The sequence below is a fragment of the Fusarium poae genome, chromosome 3 (genome assembly GCF_019609905.1).
Source record: "Fusarium poae strain DAOMC 252244 chromosome 3, whole genome shotgun sequence".
NCBI lineage: Eukaryota > Fungi > Ascomycota > Sordariomycetes > Hypocreales > Nectriaceae > Fusarium > Fusarium poae.
In genome coordinates, this window is record NC_058401.1 from 3,780,225 (window position 1) to 3,799,011 (window position 18,787).

An 18,787-nucleotide genomic window follows, 5' to 3' on the forward strand; every position below is an offset into this window, starting at 1 on the left:
GCTAGCTTCAACACCGTCGCGACGATCTACGCTCAGACCTTGGACTTTCAACTGAAGCTGAAAAGACCATCAGCTTAATTAAGCAGGTCCTTGAGCTAGGAGAATAGAGTTGAGATGAATTGACTTGTTGGACTAGTTTGTTTGACGGAATGATGTTATTTTCTTATGTAACTGTTTCCAGGATTTGGAACGCCTTAATCCACACCTGACGTAGATCCGGGGTCGGTTCCTTATTGTTGGGTTCCAAGTGGAATGCACATGAGCACTTTCATATGCATGTCTCTGAGAACAACAAGGGTTCTGATCCATCGGTCTTGTTGATCTTTTGTTAGTAGGCTGGATGAATATGGATTGTCAGGGATGTCTTTGTTAGTTCTATTGTGCAAAAATACAACGGATTGTTGAAAGACACTGTTCAGGTTTTTGTAGCATGTTGGTGACAGAACCTCTATGAATGCTCTTCAACAAGATGGTTGAGAGATTAACAACTGGAATAATCTGTAGAATGGGGTATTTGAACAACAAAGAAGAACACCAAAGAAACGACTTTAAAAGGAGACAAAAATCCCTCTGGATCCATCATCAAACAACACTCGGCAAAGTATTCAGACAGTACTTTGAGATAAATGAGACAATCATCATCAACTAACCTCTACAGCAACTTCTAACCGTCAAAATGTCTTCTCTCACCTGGGACGGACTCACCTTTGGTGTAGAACTCGAATTCATGGCTGCTCCTCCCGAACGAGCCCACTGGAAATTGTACACCCCGGCAGCAGCAGCACGATCCAACGTCTCCAAGCTGCTCTCCCAGCACACTACTCTTCCCATTGCCTGTGAGTGCGAGCACTTCGACAACGAGGCTTGCGCCGTCTGTGCTGACATTCCCGACAAGTACAAGGTAGATCGTGTATGCTACATCCAGCCTGGAGCAAGCGCTGAGTCCATGGTGGCGGATGCCTGCTTTCTCTTCAAGTACGAATTCCTCGAATGCGTCAAAGCTATCAACGCAGAGCGCTGCTGGCCTGGCGTAGAGGTGTGTACCCCTATTCTCGGCCAAGCTGAGTTAGCTTCTGGTCTTCCTACCATCAAGACTTTCCTTTCGGCTCTCCGAAAGACAGGTGCTTTTATCACGGCAGATGAAAGTTGCGGCATGCACGTCCACGTCGGCGTCGAAGAAGGCATGACAGTTTATCTCGCAAAGAGAATCACGACACTCGTCGTTCTTCTCGAGAACACTCTCATTCTTCGTCTCGTTGCGCCTTGCCGATGGACAAGTACCTATGCTAGGCCCATCTGCGACGACTCACAGGCTGCGGAAGAGGATACCCTCACTATCGAATGGGCTGACATGCAAGATTTCGAGAAGCACATGCCTTCGCAGTCGAGCATGCGTCCGAGCAAGTGGAACAACAATGATCCCAAGATGTACTACAGAATGCTTCGTACCATCTGGTCGTGCAGAGACCTGGACAATCTCTCAATGCAGCTTCGAAGGAGAGGTATCAGCCGCTGTGGCCTTGCAATCGCGTTGCGCAATGCTGAGGTTAGTCGCAATAAGCTCTACCCGCGAAGCAAATATGAAGGGACACCCACAACTGTTGAGTTCCGCTACTCACAGATGACATTCGACCATGTCCTTCTCCGCAACTGGGTCGAAGTCGTGGCGCGCATCGTAGATCTTGCGCGGGCCCAAGATGAAGAGTTCAAGAAGATTGTTCAGACGATTATCGATCTGAACTATGAGGCCGGTGTGCAACATACTTCTGCTTGGAAGTCTTTGTTGGAACGAGTGTTCAAACTGGAGCATCGCATTCCCGAATGGGAGGCTCAGCTGGACAAGTTCAAGCAAGGTGAGTACATTTCTCTCTTGAACAAAAGACTTCTTCTCCTACCAGAGTAGGAGTAAGTAAGTAAGGTGAGGTGAGGAGGGTAAGTATGGGGGCGTTTTGTTGTTTTTGGCTGGCAGCTGACTGTTGGTCTGGGTTTGGAGTTTAATACGGTAAGTATTGACAGTAAGAGTAGAGGCATCAAGTGATATCAAAACAATAAAACTGTGCAGCTCTAAAAAAAGGTTTGTATTTGGAATTCTTCCGTGATAGTAGAGGTTCTTCTTTTGTGAAACGTAATTGCTTAATATATTGTCCCCGTTGAGTTTATTCTTTGGTGATTGTTAAGGCTACTTCTAAATATGCCAGTTGTTGCCAGCTGGTGAATCAACCACCAGGTCAGCAGCCACTTCTGATATTTATCTGCCTGCTAGAGAAACTCCAGTGTTTCTCATTTTTATCTCATCTGCACTTGGAGCAGAAACTTGGCTTCTCTCTTATCCATTCATCTATCGGATCTTTTTGAACCAACACCAGAGAAGCTGTTCATATATCTATGCTTTCGATCTCTTGAGCATCAAACTTCCTTGCCCTTTTTTTTGGTATTAACAAAATACTACAAACAAAATGAACAACAATGAGGAGAACAGAAACAGCACCCGTGAGTACATCACCATCACCATCGAACAGAGCAACAACGTCGAAGAAAACAACTCAGAAGGGATCGACATTGAATCGCAATATGTCAGTACGTACATGTCCCCCCATGGATCGTCATTCTCCCCAGCTAACCTCATTAGATGCCCTTGATGTCTTAGCCGCACTGGCTGAGAACAGCGGTGTCACTCCTGTAGAGGCTGTCTCCAAGTTCGTACGTGACTTGGATCGAAAGTTCAACAGACTCATGGCACTTGAACAAGCCGATTTGATTGCCACCATACGCGGCGAAGTCGTTACTCAGGATCGAAGGATGATGCGGGATTACCTTGAGGAGGCACTGGAAGTGGTTTGGGATCTCAGATATCAGGCAATGATCATCCTCCGCCGCATGTAGGTCGTAATGGATCTGAGTTGAGTGAATACATGCTGACTTTGTACGAAGGGAGGAAAGAGAAAGACCCTACCACTGGTGTGGGTTTTGCGATGATATCATACCATTGTGATTATATCATGCCACAGAGGTGTGATCTTCTTTGGGGTTTCGATTACACATGAATGGGTTCGAGGGGAGGAGGATTGGAAGGCCAAAGGACAGGAATAGACCAACAAAAACTACATCTTGCAGGAGTATATCAGCTTCGAGCTGTTAATGTCTACTGTAGGGTAAGTAACACATGCTCAGTATCCCTGTCTCACTAAGATCTCAATCTAACTTGGCAAGGCTTGAATTTCTTCATCGACGATCTCATTTCCGATCTATTCCAGGCTAGACCCAACAATCAGAACTCCACCCAAATCATCCACTCATCAACGACTCATGCGATTACTTGTTTATTGCTCACACAGAGTAACTGAAACCTTACATAAGAACCTATAAAACCTTCCTTTAATTAACCTATAAAATCACTTAAATAACCCTTTCTAACTTAACCCTTTCTTATCTTTAATTATAGTAATATCTTAACTATTACTATAGCCTCTTACTATATATCTTTAAGCTAGGCTATATATAATCTATTTTTTAAGGCCTTTAAAAATTCTTTTTATTAATAAAATAAATATTTATTATTATTAAAGGCCTTATTTAAGGTTTTAAGAGTTTTTTTTTTTAATTTTTAATTAATTAATTAATATTTTATTTTTTTTAATTTTTTTAATTAAATTAATAAGTTTAATTAGCTTAATTAAATAATAATTAAAAAAGGCTATTTTAATTAATTAAATAATATTAAACTTATTAATATTTATTATAATTTTTATTTTTATATAAATATTATTATTATTTATAGCTATATTAATAATTAAGTAAATAATATAATTAAAGTAAATTAATCTTTATTTATAATAATAATAATAAGATTTTTATAAGCTTTTATATATAGGCTTTAATTTATTTATTATTTTATTATTATAATTAAAATTAATTAATAATAAAGATTAAAGTAATAAGCTAAATAAATTAATTAATATAAATACTTAGTTTTTTATATTTAATATCTTTATATTAAAAGAAAGATAAGTTGTCACAGCTCGAAGTCAGACCAACCTACCCTAGAGCCACAAGTGGATCAGATCACGTGGCGATAGCGTTATCGCCGTAACCTTAGTTAGACCGCCAGTCAGATCCTGAACGTAGCTCCTTGAGCTACGTCTTGTTAATAGAGCCTGACCTGCCTGCAGTGCCTATCCGTAGCAATAGAACCTATTACGCCCGAAGCGTTCCCTGTCCACCCGTACCGCCGGACTCAGCCCGTGACACTACGTAGCTCCTAACCGTTGGACACCGAACGCGATGTCTGCCCGCCCGCTCCCGCCCTTCCTGCCGGACAGCGTCGAGTCATTCCGTGACCATGCCCCGGAACACCTAGACGATTGGTTCGAATACTTCCGGAACGTTTATACCTACGCCGAGAACGCCCAGAACCGTATATCGCAGCTGGAGAATGAGACCCAGAACATGAAGGATAAACATCAAGGACTCGAACAATCCCTGCAACAAATCACCACTGAGCGTAACTTTGCCCGAGCCCAGCTCGAGTACACTGAGCAACAACACGAGAAGGCCCTAAAGAGGAAGGACGACGACATCTTCGAGGCCCGCCTCGCCGAACGTCGCGCCCTCGATGCCACCCGACCTACCGTACCTACTATCCGTGAACCCCCCGAGACTAGCGCTCCCGCTGAGCTTCGTGTAGCGACTCCTATGGGAACGACTCCTCCGCCTTCTTCCCGATCTACCGAATCAACCAGTCTTACCGAACGATTACCCGACCCTGACAAGTTTGAGGGCGAACGGAGCGACCTACGCCGTTTCGTCTCCCAGATACACTCAAAACTAAAAGCTAACCACGACCGATTCCCGACACGCCTCGCCCGAATGTCCTATGTAACTGGCCGTCTTAAGGGACGCGCCTATGCACAAGTCCTACCGCACATTAAAGCTGGTGAATGCCAACTCCCCGACTACCAGGATATTATCGATCTACTAGAACGCGCTTTTGGAGACCCGAACCGGATCAATAATGCCCGCGCCGAATTATTCCGCCTTCGCCAGACTCACAAGGATTTCAGCACCTTCTTCGCCGAGTTCCAACGCCTCGCGCTGGAAGGAGAAATGTCAGAAGAGGCCCTCCCTACCCTGTTGGAACAAGCTGTCTCCCGAGAACTACGCGGAATGCTTATACACAACCCACCGCCTAGCTATAAATATCACGACCTAGCCACCTTCCTACAAGAATTGGAAAACCGACGACGCCGCTTCGCAGCGGAGCCACAGCCTGCGTCACGAAAGACGAATATGCCGCTGAAGGAGTACCCCCAGACACTCCGAAAGAAGTCCCCATCGCCTCGTAGAGGGAGAAGCCCCCGAAAACCGCCAACCAGCCGGAGAACCTATGGACCTCAGCAATCAGCGCCGCTATAACCGCCCTAACCAACGACGGGAGAACAACCAGTGCTTCCGTTGCGGTTCAGCCAACCACTACCTCCGCGACTGTCCCGAACCTGACACACGTCCAACCAGGCTCCGTCAAGCCACCTTCGCTTATAGCCCCAACCGCACCAGCCAGCCCCCGTCTCCACACTCGCCTACATCCAGCCGCGCCAGTTCCCGCCGATCTAGACACTCCCGAGGACGCCAGGAAAACGGGGTGAGCCTGTCTTAAGTCGGCGCCAGGCTCCCTCCCGCACCTACTGTACCGAAGATTAAACTGTCCGCCGCCTCCGTTCATGGAATCCCGATTGAGAACGAGAACAACCAACGTTCGAACCTGATGATACTGCCTGCCAGCCTCAATGTGGCCGGAAGAGAACCAATTCCGTCTTACGCTATGACCGATAGCGGAGCGGAAGGAAAAGGTTTATCGACGAGAGCTGGGCTAAGTCCCAGAACCTGAAGTTTAGACCCCTGAAGAGAACCTTCGAGATTGAAGTGTTCGACGGGCGACCTGCCGAGAGCGGGAAGGTCGCCTACTACGTCCGCGCCGGACTCCGCATTGCCGATCACGAGCAGAAGAGCATGATCTTCTACGTGACCCAGCTAGCCAGCTACCCTATTGTCCTGGGAATGCCTTGGCTAAAGCAACACGACCCGCAGGTGGGCTTCGCGGCCCACACGTTCACATTTAACAGCCCGTACTGCCAGAAATTCTGCAACACCCCAACCAAGCCTACAAGGATTAAGGCTTTACAGACCGTCCCGAAGAAGTTCATGCGCCAGATGAAAGGGAGTATCCCACCAGCCTTGGAGGGAAAGGATATCCTCCCGGTTTCCCTGCGAACCGCCCGAATATACAGCCAGAAGGACCGTTACCGCCTCTTCACCGTCACCCTGAAGCAACTGGACTACCTGCTTAAGCCTGAGCCAGAGGCATTCGTGCTGCCGGAAGAACTTCGAGAGTTCCAGGACGTTTTCTCGCCTAAGGAGGCAGAGAAGCTACCACCGCACCGATCTGGAGACCACCACATCGAGCTAACCCCAGGAGGAAAACTGCCGTTTGGACCCTTGTATGGAATGTCCCGGAACGAACTGACAGCCCTACGAGAGTGGCTAGACGAGAATCTGCGTAAAGGATTCATCCGCCCAAGCTCGTCGCCTGTAGCCTCCCCGGTACTATTCGTCAAGAAACCCGGCGGTGGTCTACGCTTCTGCGTGGACTACCGAGCCCTGAATAATATTACGGTTAAGGACCGCTACCCGCTCCCCCCTGATCAAAGAATCCCTGAATAACCTGTCTGGTATGAAATACTTCTCCCGTATTGACATCGTATCGGCCTTCAATAATCTGCGTATCAAGGAAGGCCAGGAGTACCTGACAGCATTCCGCACCCGATTCGGATTATATGAGTCACTGGTTATGCCCTTCGGCCTAACAGGAGCCCCCGCGACCTTCCAGCGGTACATTAATGATGCGCTGAGGGAATACCTGGATATATTCTGCACTGCGTACCTGGACGATATCCTGATCTATAGCCGGACCCGAGAAGAACATGTCGAGCAATTAAAGATGGTGCTTGAAAAACTGAGAGCTGCCGGGTTATTCGCAAACCCAGCCAAATGCGAATTCATGGTTACGGAAACCAAGTTCCTAGGCCTTATCGTGGGACGAGACGGCATCCGAATGGACCCTGCAAAGATCGAAACTGTTAAGAACTGGCAAACCCCGACCTGCCTGACAGATGTACAAGCTTTCACAGGATTTGCGAACTTCTACAGGAGGTTCATCCGTGACTTCTCTAAGCTTACAGCCCCGTTGAACCACCTGACAAAGAAAGACGTACCGTTCGTCTGGGACGAAACCTGCGAAAAGGCTTTCCGAGACTTGAAGGGAGCCTTCACATCAGCACCGATCTTACGCCCCTTCGATTGGACGAAGGACGTAATCCTGGAGACAGACGCCTCTGACTATGTATCCGCCGGTGTGCTGTCGCAATACGACGATGACGGAAGGCTGCACCCGGTAGCCTTCTTCTCCAAGACGCATACGTCCACGGAATGCAACTACGAGATCTACGATAAGGAACTCATGGCCATTATTCGCTGCTTCGAAGAATGGAGACCCGAACTGGAGGGGCACCCTCACCGATAAAAGTGATCACGGATCACAAGAACCTGGAGTACTTTACGACGACGAAGTTACTTAACCGACGACAAGCCCGCTGGTCTGAGTTCCTGTCCCGATTTAATTTCCAGATCACATATCGACCTGGGAAACAGGGAGTTAAACCCGATGCCCTGACCAGGAGGTCAGAAGACCTCCCTAAAGAGGGGGGATGAGCGCTTAGCGCACCAAAGCCAGGTGGTACTAAAGAAAGAGAACTGGCAACTTCCGCCGCTACGAGTCCAGAGAGCCCGCATCCGCCACCCACTACAACAGAACCAACCCGCACCAACACCCGAGGAGCCGTCACTCTCAATAGAGCTACCAGAAGAGATCGACCGCTTGCTGAACGAAGGATACCAGACCGATGAAGACCTGCAGTCGATACTACAAGCCCTCAGGACCGACGCACCGCGACACCCGAAGATTACGCTTGCAGAGTGCAAGATCGTCCAGGAACGACTGTTGTACCGGGACCGCATCTATATCCCGAGCCACGACGCCCTCAAGACCGCCCTGCTGAAAGCCTGCCACGAACACCCTATAGCAGGACACCCAGGTCGTGCCCGCACTTATGACCTGCTTTCCCGGGATTACTACTGGCCCGGAATGTTGGCCTACATCGAACAATGGGTTAAGAACTGCCATACGTGTCGAAGAGCCAACCCAGCCCGAGAAGCGAAGCAAGGTGTGCTGAAACCCTTGCCTATCCCCGAACGAGCCTGGCAACATGTGTCAATGGATTTTTATCACACATCTGCCGCCCAGCGAAGGAAATGACGCCATCCTGATTATAGCCTGCCGCCTGACCAAGATGAGACATATCATCGCATGCAAAGGAACCTGCGATGCCGAAGACGCAGCCCATTACTACCTGAAGGAAGTGTGGAAGCTACATGGGCTCCCACAGACTATAGTATCGGACCGGGGACCCCAGTTCGTAGCGGAGTTCTGGCAGAAGCTCACCAAACAACTGTCGATCAGCTCGCTACTATCCACCGCTTACCACCCTGAGACCGACGGACAGACTGAACGCCTGAACGCTGTGTTGGAACAGTACCTGCGAGCCTACGTGTCATACCTACAGGACGACTGGAACCGATGGCTCCCCCTGGCCGAGTTCGCAGCGAACTCCCTGAAATCCGAAACCACCGGCGTATCTCCGTTCTTTGCAAACTATGGATTCCACCCGCGAATGGGCTTTGAACCCACGATTACAGTCAGAGGAACCCCAGCCACTAGAGACGCAGAACAGTTCGCAAAGACGATGAACGACATCCTAGAGCACCTGAGATCAGAAAGCATTGCCGCACAAGCCCGTTACGAAGCCCAAGCGAACCGACACAGACGACCTGCCCGACGATACCAAGTAGGGGGACTCCAGTGTGGCTAGACGCCAGGAATATCAAGACCCTTAGGCCACAGAAGAAACTAGACTGGAAGAACATCGGCCCGTTGAAGATCGGCAAGGTCATCTCCCCGTACGCCTATCGACTGGAACTGCCCGCCAGCATGAAGATACACCCCGTGTTTCACACGAGCCTGCTAAAGCCAGCTGCCACCAATCCGCTGCCCGGTCAGAACGTAGACCCGCCACCGCCAGTAGAAGCCGAAGGAGTGGAAGAGTGGGAGGTTGAAGACATTGTGGATTCCCGATGGGACAGACGAGGCCGAGGAGGCCGCCCCAGGCTGAAGTATACTGTGAAATGGGCCGGATATGCAGACCCAACAGAAGTCCCTGCTGCTTACGTGGAGAATGCTGCAGAGATCGTGGCGAACTTCCACAGGAGATACCCTGACAAGCCCGGACCACAGTAGCCCGTCTCGGCAGAGCTCGATGCTAAAGAGGGGGGCACTGTCACAGCTCGAAGTCAGACCAACCTACCCTAGAGCCACAAGTGGATCAGATCACGTGGCGATAGCGTTATCGCCGTAACCTTAGTTAGACCGCCAGTCAGATCCTGAACGTAGCTCCTTGAGCTACGTCTTGTTAATAGAGCCTGACCTGCCTGCAGTGCCTATCCGTAGCAATAGAACCTATTACGCCCGAAGCGTTCCCTGTCCACCCGTACCGCCGGACTCAGCCCGTGACATAAGTAGGTTATATAGTAAATATTATTTTTATATTTATATAAGATTAAGGTTACTCTAAGAGCCTTATTTTTCATAATAAAGCTATATCTATTGATTTTATATTAGACTTCGAGGGATACCTATATCAACTTATCAACGACTTAACTACCGAGGTTGGACGTCGTGATGTCATTATCCTAGCCTCATTGAGATTCAACATTTCGACAAAGCAACCTCAAACCAAGGCAAGGCATCATTCATCGAAGATGCGACAATCTCGATAAACCAATCATAAAACTTGTAATAGTAATAACTAATCGCTGATCTTCATCATCCATTCGTTCTCCATCTCTTGTCTCAGGGTCTGTGAGGTCGAGTCTTTGTTCACCGCGTCATAGAAGCACTTTGAGCCAGTCAGCTTCAGTCAACGCAATGCATGACAAGATGAAGTATCTGGGGAAGTTTAAATCAATGGGATTAATATAAAGCGTATGGTCCTTGAGCTAGCAAATGAGTCTCAAAGACAACCAAATAACAGCAAATAATCATGGCTCCATCAGCAACAGACACTTCTTTCTCGGCTCACGTAGCCAGCCAGTTCCAGTCCTACGAGGAAGATCGTCAGTCAGCCTCCAAGGAAGCAATCTATGCTACCAGCAATGGCGTTCCTGTACCTCACGCCTACGAGACTCAACGATGCGGCGAGAACGGACCTCTTCTTCTTCAAGACTTTCACCTGATTGATCTTCTTTCTCATTTCGACCGAGAGCGTATTCCTGAGCGCGTTGTTCACGCCAAGGGTAGCGGTGCTCATGGATTCTTTGAGTGTACTGATCCCCTTGATGACTTGTGTCTCGCCGACATCTTTTCCGCCAAGGGGAAGAAATGCCCTGTTTCCATGAGATTCTCGACTGTCGGAGGAGAATCCGGATCGCACGATATGGCTAGAGATCCTCGCGGGTTCTCTGTCAAGATGCGAACTGATGAAGGTGTAAGTGAAGAGACACAATATTTCGGATCGTGTCGATAGCGATACTAATAAGTTAACAGAACTTGGATTGGGTCTTTAACAACACTCCTGTGTTCTTTTTGAGAGATCCTGCCAAGTTTCCTCACTTTATCCATACTCAAAAGCGAGACCCCAGTGAGTCACCTAACCAAAGGTCAAATGGCCGTTTCTAACAGTTGTAGGCACTCATCTCACTCATGCTGATGATTCATTTGCATTCTGGGATTATCTTTCTCAAAATCCCGAGTCAATTCACCAAGTCATGATTCTGATGGGAGATCGTGGCATTCCCAAGTGAGTCTCACCGAATATGTTTGCGATTATCACTAACAACATGAATAGGGGATACAGAAAGATGCACGGCTACTCTGGACACACCTTCAAGCTCGTAAACAAAGCTGGCGACTGGGTTTACACCCAAATACACCTCAAGTCTATGCAGGGAATTGACTTTGTCACGCAGGAGGACTCTGCCGATTACTCACCCGACTTCTCCCAGAAGGATCTTTACGAGGCCATTCAGAACGGAGACTACCCCAAGTGGACCCTCGAGGTGCAGACAATGACTCCCAAGGAAGCCGAAGAATTGTGGGAGAAGCAAAAGATTAATGTCTTTGATCTCACCCATGTCTGGCCTCAGAAGCAGTTCCCTCGCCGCAAGGTTGGAGAGTTTACTCTAAATGAAAACGCTGTCAACTACTTTGCCGAGGTTGAGCAGATTGCTTTCAACCCAGCTCACCTGCCCCCTGGCATTGAACCCTCAGCAGACCCTGTTCTTCAATCACGTCTGTTCTCTTACCCTGATACACACCGTCACCGTATCGGAGTCAACTATCAACAACTCCCTGTGAACGCCACGCGAACAGGATACAAGTTTGGCAACTTCCAGCGTGACGGCCAAATGGCTTTCTACAATCAGGGTGCTCGACCCAACTATCTCTCATCCATTGATCCTATCAAGTTCCGCACCCGAACGGTGGATCTCGACAAGACCCACGGCCACTTCACTGGTGAAGCCATCACGTTCCTCACAGCGATCCGACCCGAAGACTTTAACGCTCCTCGCGCCTTGTGGAGGAACGTGTTTGATGAGCCAGCCCGTGAGCGATTCATCAACAATGTTACCGGCAAGATGAAGCTTTGCAAGCAGGAGGAACCTCTCAAGCGACAGATCGCCATCTTCCGCGAGGTCGACCCTGAGATTGCTGAGAGACTTGAAAAGTCAACTGGCATCAAGGGATACGATGGAATTACCAACATGAAGTTTAATGGAAGCCACAATTCTATGAATGGGGAAATGAAACTTGCAAACGACATCATTGCGAACAAGGGGAAGAGTGCAACTGCTAGGAACGGAGCCCCGGCAAAGGGCTGCCACTCAAGACTGGAGACGAATGGGCATTCGAATGGAACAAATGGTAAATAGGAAGTTTAAAGCAGAGTAGTAATGTTTAGTTTTCAGAGTTTGGTGTGAAAATAGTTGTGAATCCCTGCATCTTGGTTGTAGTCGTCTTTCAACACCAGTATCCCAAGTCAACCAGGTGCTCACAAATTCAGAGTTGCTGTAATATCCATTTTGCCTCCAAACAATGTATTTGTATAACTCAAATCATGACCCTCACCCAAGCTCTCTTTACTTTGTCTCCTCCTTCACTTCCGCCCTGGGAGCCTGCCAACTACAACTCGGAGGCGCACACGTCTCAGCACACTTGACACAGGCAAGTTCACTCTTTCGAAAGCTCCCCTTAATAATACGCTTATCATCGAAGGCGTACCGCGGGCAGTGCATCGTGGGGCAGGCGTTGCGCCCAAAGAGTCGACGTTGATAATCGCATGCTGAACCCAAATCGTCAACAGCGTAGAACATGTCGATGTAGTGAAAGGCTTCTCCGCCTATGATGGCGCGACCGCGGGTCATTTGAGGGCATTCGGGGCCTTTGGCGCAGCAGCATACCATGCGCTGGAACGAGTATGTGCACATTTCAGACGGGACTTGATCAGTGTTTGTAAATTGGCGACCTGATGACAATATGCAGACAGTGGTTTCTTTTGTGGGTTTTCTTAAATGCGACAACCCTCATAGTATATATGAAATGCCGTCTGTTACACTCCCGCTTCTACTCGGGTCCGCAAACCCCAAAGGGCACGGTGTTTGCCTTGCCCTTGACCATCTTCCCGTTGTACCGTGCTATGCAGCGAGCCGTAACCAAGCTACGGGGGTTTCGCGGGAAGGGGGCAAACATGGTCTTGGGTTCTTTCTTATGGAACTCGAGATAGACGAGACGGGTGAGTATCGCGAGTGCGACTAACACATGGTGGATGGCAGGGGGTCAAAATGTGGCTGTGGGTAGGACCCTGTTCACTCTTTGGGAACAGAGGATCAAGAGTTGAAGTACACAGTCTTGACGATGTGTACCCAGCCAACGAGGCTGCACTACCAATACTTTGTCTGAACACGCAGAGTCTGCAGGAATTGGCCCTGAACAAAACGGCAGACGACGATTCAACAGAATAGACTGCTTAGTTCTTTTGTTTACCTGGTTGGGAATACAGATGGTCCACCTGCTAGCCATGGCATTCAGATGTGAGTTCTTCCTCCCTGGCGCTACCCCTGAGAGTGTGTATCGCATTACCGCAACGAGATATCGGCTAAAGGGACCATAAGCCCTTTGGTGCGTAAGACGTATGGGGCTTTCAACGAGGAGTCAAACGATGTTGACGATGATGAGCTGTACAAATCAGTGTTTGTCTTGTCAAGTTTGACCCTATGCCTGATGTCAGAAGAAGGTGAAGTATTCTAATGGGAATCAATGCGACCTATAAAATAAGTCAAGTTCCCGATTTCGACCCCAATGCAACCTGATGTTATCACAATAATCAAGACTTTTATTGTCACTCTTACAAAACATAGCATTTAGTTCGTTAGTCCATCTGGTCCACAGTTGTAGCATCTCCATCTCCGCCAGTAGAAGCACCTTGGATCTCCTTATCCTTGGCGCCGACAGGGAATCTCCAGCCGAAAGAATCCTCAGCCCGTCCAAGCTGGATATCCTTCAAGTGCCCGAGAAGTTTCTCAAATAGAGGTCCAGGCTCTTCAGAACCCTCCTTGATATACGTTGCAACCTCCTCCTTGCCATCAACGCGACGCGTGATGGATCGAATAGGAACAAGCGCCGCAGCTGTACCGGCAGCAAAGACCTCGGTAAATTCTGAAAGTTCACCATACTTGATGGCGCGCTTCTCAACCTTCCACCCGTAACTGCGTCCAAGCTCCTGGATGCTGTCGCTGGTGACACTATCGATGACATTCTTGCTATCAGGTACAGAAAGCGTCACATCATCCCCATTCACCTTAACACCGAGGAAGCCACTCGTGCTAAACTCGTCAATCTCCTCGTGTCTAACACTGTCGAGGTGGAGCGTGATACCGTATCCCTCGTCACGCGCCTTGTCGCTCCAGCGCAGCACAGGAGCATAGTTTCCACCAACCTTTGCATTACCAGTTCCATGCGGCGCCGCGCGGTCAAACTCCTCCAGAATCAGCGCCTTGACAGGGTGCGCACCGTGGTAGACACCAGTAGGGATGACAAACACCGCAAAGATGTACTCATCCGGCGGGGAGAGACCAAGCTGCGCGCTGGACCCGTAGAGCTGAGGACGAATGTACAGAGCGGCGCCCGTGTCGTGGGGTGGCACGTACTCTGCATTGAGAGCAACAGCAGCACGAACGGCGGAAAGAAACAAATCTTCGGGGACGGGGGGCATGGACACGACTTCTGCGGAGTGCTGTAGACGCTTTGCGTTGCGGTCGGGGCGAAAGACGGTGATGGCTTCGTCATTGGGGGTACGGAATGCTTTGAGGCCCTCGTAGGCTTGCTGGCCATAGTTTAACGCTGGTGCCATGCCATGGATTCGCATGAAGGGATCAGCGACGAAGCGCAGAGGTGTCCATTTTCCAGTGCTTCGAGAGTAGGTAGATTCGACATGGCCATTGACTACAATTGTTAGACTTGTCCATCAGCGTAAAGAATAGCTTACCTTCGCGGACCTTGAAGCCCACGTTGGACCAGTCAATTGTGTTGACAGGAGGAGGAGGAAAGGAAGCCATTTTGATGATGAGACTAATTGTCAAAAAGTTAACAATCAGAAGTCTTTATATCTGCCATTACTCACATTTATAAGCTCTTAGCTAAGATTCTTAGTGATGGTCTACTGATGGAAGTTCGGAACCCAGGACCCCGCTGACTCCTGTTAGACTCCCCCGCCGATGTCGCACCGCGGGGTTCTATCAACGGTTTATAGGTTGGCTTCTAAAGGCGTGTTATTTGCTTGTGGATTCTGCTGATGTCATGATGAGTAGAGACAAAAGTCATTTATCCTGGTAATGGGTTGTATTGTAAACTACATTGACATAATTCAATCCCTTATCTTCATCTATGCCAACTGTCTTATAGACCTAATGTTTTCTGTGCAAAACAATAAAATGCGAATTCAAATCTTTAATTGGAGCTATACCTTAACAACCGCTTTTCTTTGCACAAAACAAACTCATATAAAACTTCTCTTTGATGTCATTTGGACCTGACATTCCTTATTTACCCTGCGCCCGCTGACCCAACGCCAACGGCACAAAATGCAATACAATAACCCATTTCATCAATCACTCGAGTGAGGCAAGACGTTGAAGACAAGAGAGGACGCCTATAAAGTTAGCAATTTCCACAATCAATCCAAGGAAAGACACGTACCACTGACACCCTGCGTAAGGGTGGCTGTCGCTTCGGTATTACGGTTACCAAGACTGACTGTCACGACATTCTGCACAGAACCGTCGTCTTGTAGCCTGTTGGCCCACTTGAATACCTTTTCGTCCTCTCGTCCGTCACCAATGACCATCAGAAAGTCAACTGGCGTCTTTTCCTCTTTAGTGGGGTGAATCTCCTCCTTCAGAGTCTCAAACACCTTTCGCGCGGCAGTGCGTTTGGTCCAGTCAATAGGCTCCACAGCAATACACCCATCGAGAGCGATAGCATGCACACGTTGGGATTCACAGGCGTCGTTGACGTGGCTGGCGCAGTCTGAAGCTTGTCGTGAAGCGGTTTCGTAATCCTCCGCACTCTTGTAGTGGAAGATCAAACTGCAGCGTCGTTCTTCAATCTCGGCTCCAGGAGTTCGCTCAAGGAAATATGTCATGATGGGTCGGACAGACTCCTTCCAATCCTTGACATGATCAAGATCCGCCATCTCGGTCCATGAATCAGCTCCATGCGACTTGAGGAAGCATCCGTTCTCTGCAATCAGACCAAGGTTGGGGACCCGACGGAAGACTCGGTCAAGCTCTTCAGGTCGTCGACCAGACATGACGTAGACAGTGTTGCGCTCATCAAGAAGTAGATCGTTGAGAACGTCCAGTGTTCGCTGAGGACTAATGGGGATAATCTGGTTAACAGGACCCCAGGCTACCAGTGTGCCTTCGTAGTCGATGATGAAAAGTCGTCGCTGAGCCTTGGTGTACTTGGACGAGAGGGCAGGAACAGACAATCGAGGGACGGATGTCTGGTCTCGCTTGTGCTGTTCCTCGTACACAATATCCAGACGACCAAGGAACTCGGTAAACCAGTGAGATCCGGTATGCTTGACAACACGACTATAGAGGTTGTTCCATCGTTGGTCCTTCTCCTCCTCGCCCATCTCCAAAGCTTGCTTGATAGCATCGGCGCATGCGCGGTAATCCCAGGGGTTGACGGCAAGTTCGTTCTTGGCAAAAAGGGATGAAGTACCAGTAAACTCGGAGAGAATCAAAGAACCGTGCTTCTTTTCAGGAAGAAGCTTTCCATCTTGGCAGAAGAGATACTCGTGTGAGGTCAAGTTCATGCCCTCGCGTTGGCTGGTAATCATGAGAGCATCAGCAATGGTCAACAAAGCAAGGTACTGAGCGTAGTCAATGTCCTGCTTCAGATAAACCACTGGCTGATACGCAAGATTGGCCCACGATGAGTTGACTCTGGTCACAATGTCGCTAACGGTGGCCTCGAGATCGCTCTTTTCGCTGGACGATAACGCGACTTGGATGAGAACAGTATTCTCACGCCACTTGGGGTTCTTGTTCAGGAACAGCTCGTAAGACAACAACTTCTGGCGAACACCACGAACGTGGTCAAGCTTGTCACGAGCAACAATAAGTCTCTTACCCTTATAACGCTCTTGCATAATCTGAAGCCACTTGGAAACTTCGGGGGCGTCGAGATGCTCACGGAGACTGACCGGATCGATACCGATGGCGAGATGGATGACATCAACAAACCGATCCTCAAGTTGGAGACCATCCGGTGTAGCCTCGGCGTTCAAAATACGACTGCAAGTCTGGAGGAAATGGCGTCCGTACTCATGGATTTGGAAACCGACAAGGTTAGCACCGAGCATACCCTCCAAAAGTTCCTTTCGGACAGCCAGACAACGGAAAACCTCGGATGAGGGGAAAGCAACGTGCAAGAAGAAACCAATCTTGGCCTCGGGGATCTTCTTGCGGACCATTCCAGGAACGAGAAGCAGATGGTAATCGTGAATCCAGACAACATCACCACGCTTCCAGTTCTTGACAATTTGGTCGGCAAAAGCCTGGTTAACGTTGACGTAGTACTTCCACGAGTGGTCCTCGTACGCCTTGCTCTTGGGGTTGTCAGGGATCTGGTAGTGAAAGACGGGCCACAGAATGTGCTTGCAGAAGTGAGCATAATGTCCGTCAAAGTCCTTGTCGGAGCAGAACACGGTCAGCATGTTGTGTTCGTTGGCCAGGGTGTCTTCAATGTCCTGCTTTTGCTCCGTGCCCTCGAGAGCATCAGTGGGCATTCCTAGAGTGCCAACCCATGTAATCTCATCAATCTTGCCATCGCGAGCAGCGGCATCAGCGGCATTGCGAAGACCACCGTTGCCCTGGTCGGCGTTAACAACCATCCAACCAGCAGACGCAAAGACCCGGTCATGGCTGTCGCTTCGGACGAGAGGCTTGGGCTGCAGAATTCCCTGGCGACCCATCTCGCGAGCCTTTTGCATTGTACGGTTGTTCTCGGATAAAGCAGGAGGAGGAGGGGAGCTGGCTCGCGATTTGGGCTGGTTGGCTCGGCTACCCCATGGCTTTCCACTACCAGCATTGGAGCCAGGTCTCTTGGGGAATGGTATTCTTATTCCATCTTCGTTTGCAAATAGATTCACATCAACCTCTTCGGTCGGCGTTCGTGGAGGTGTAATGTCCTCTTTCTGGAAGAGACTTGGTTGGCGGTTCAGAGGCGCAGGTCGTCCACCAGCGGGAGCAGCAGGTTTGGGAGGAATAACAGCACCGCCAGCAGGAGCTGATCCTCCAGACAATGAAGCTCGAGTATCGCCAGCAAGGTTGATGTTTGAGGAGCCTGACAATGAGGTTCGGGCTGGGTCGACACCGGGAGGAGGGGTACCGGGAAGGGTAAAATGTATGGTTTTAGGGAGGAAGCTATCGTCATGTTAGCTTTCGTCATTTCTCGCTAAAGCTTGGTGGGCTCTTGGAGGGGCACGAGCGGGGAAGAGCAAAAACACCAAAAACACATACAGAGAACACACAAAGACGGTCATTTTGGCTAGAAATTTATGTCAAGTAAATATGTTTTTGTTGTATGTCGTGTAGAAGAATGTTGTGTTGGAAACCCAAGCTGAAACGAGCAATGGATTTGTTGATACTATTGAGGTATCTCGTATGACGACTTCATATGAATGTTAAGCTGGAAATGGGAGTGAGAAGTCGAGGAGGCGTCGCTTTTTGTTGAGAAAAGTAGCTTGTCGCAGGCAAAACGCCTCTTTGTCGCAGATGCGCTCAGGTATAAACGGGACCGAAAGTGGCGAATAGTACCGCAAATGGAACAATGCGCGCGGTAGAGGAAGATGAGACGTTTGCAAGGATCAGAGTAGAGATGAATTGCAACGAGAAAATCTCCGAGTCGTGAGATTCGTCAGGTGGTTTGAGTTTGGAGAGGCAGGGTCAAGGTCAAGCTTGGGTAGCTCTAGCTCCGAGATGGATGCTCAGACAAACAGAAGAGGGCCGACTGGCAATTAAAGGATTTGAATCGATTGAGAAGAGGTATTTTCCG

At 49.1% G+C, this 18,787-nt stretch overlaps 6 protein-coding genes across 6 annotated transcripts; 3 read left to right on the forward strand and 3 right to left on the reverse strand.

Annotated features, from left to right (window-relative positions):
* Positions 1–676: 676 nt before the first annotated feature.
* FPOAC1_008640 (uncharacterized protein) lies at positions 677–1,903 on the forward strand (the record flags this gene model as incomplete). Its single annotated transcript, XM_044853080.1, has 1 exon — positions 677–1,903. One exon carries the CDS (start codon positions 677–679, stop codon positions 1,901–1,903), a length of 1,227 nt encoding a protein of 408 aa, XP_044705750.1.
* A 553-nt stretch (positions 1,904–2,456) lies between these two features.
* FPOAC1_008641 (uncharacterized protein) lies at positions 2,457–2,883 on the forward strand (the record flags this gene model as incomplete). The annotated part of the gene is made up of 2 exons (XM_044853081.1): positions 2,457–2,577; positions 2,630–2,883. The coding sequence occupies 2 exons, from the start codon at positions 2,457–2,459 to the stop codon at positions 2,881–2,883; spliced, it is 375 nt and encodes a 124-aa protein (XP_044705751.1).
* Positions 2,884–10,208: 7,325 nt separating this feature from the next.
* On the forward strand, positions 10,209–12,096 carry FPOAC1_008642 (uncharacterized protein; the record flags this gene model as incomplete). The annotated part of the gene is made up of 4 exons (XM_044853082.1): positions 10,209–10,652; positions 10,712–10,805; positions 10,853–10,964; positions 11,013–12,096. 4 exons carry the CDS (start codon positions 10,209–10,211, stop codon positions 12,094–12,096), a joined length of 1,734 nt encoding a protein of 577 aa, XP_044705752.1.
* Positions 12,097–12,303: 207 nt separating this feature from the next.
* On the reverse strand, positions 12,304–12,651 carry FPOAC1_008643 (uncharacterized protein; the record flags this gene model as incomplete). Its single annotated transcript, XM_044853083.1, has 1 exon — positions 12,304–12,651. The coding sequence occupies one exon, from the start codon at positions 12,649–12,651 to the stop codon at positions 12,304–12,306; it is 348 nt and encodes a 115-aa protein (XP_044705753.1).
* A 941-nt stretch (positions 12,652–13,592) lies between these two features.
* FPOAC1_008644 (uncharacterized protein) lies at positions 13,593–14,778 on the reverse strand (the record flags this gene model as incomplete). The annotated part of the gene is made up of 2 exons (XM_044853084.1): positions 13,593–14,665; positions 14,709–14,778. The coding sequence occupies 2 exons, from the start codon at positions 14,776–14,778 to the stop codon at positions 13,593–13,595; spliced, it is 1,143 nt and encodes a 380-aa protein (XP_044705754.1).
* Positions 14,779–15,330: 552 nt separating this feature from the next.
* On the reverse strand, positions 15,331–18,275 carry FPOAC1_008645 (uncharacterized protein; the record flags this gene model as incomplete). The annotated part of the gene is made up of 3 exons (XM_044853085.1): positions 15,331–15,371; positions 15,419–18,156; positions 18,253–18,275. 3 exons carry the CDS (start codon positions 18,273–18,275, stop codon positions 15,331–15,333), a joined length of 2,802 nt encoding a protein of 933 aa, XP_044705755.1.
* Between the last annotated feature and the right edge of the window lie 512 nt (positions 18,276–18,787).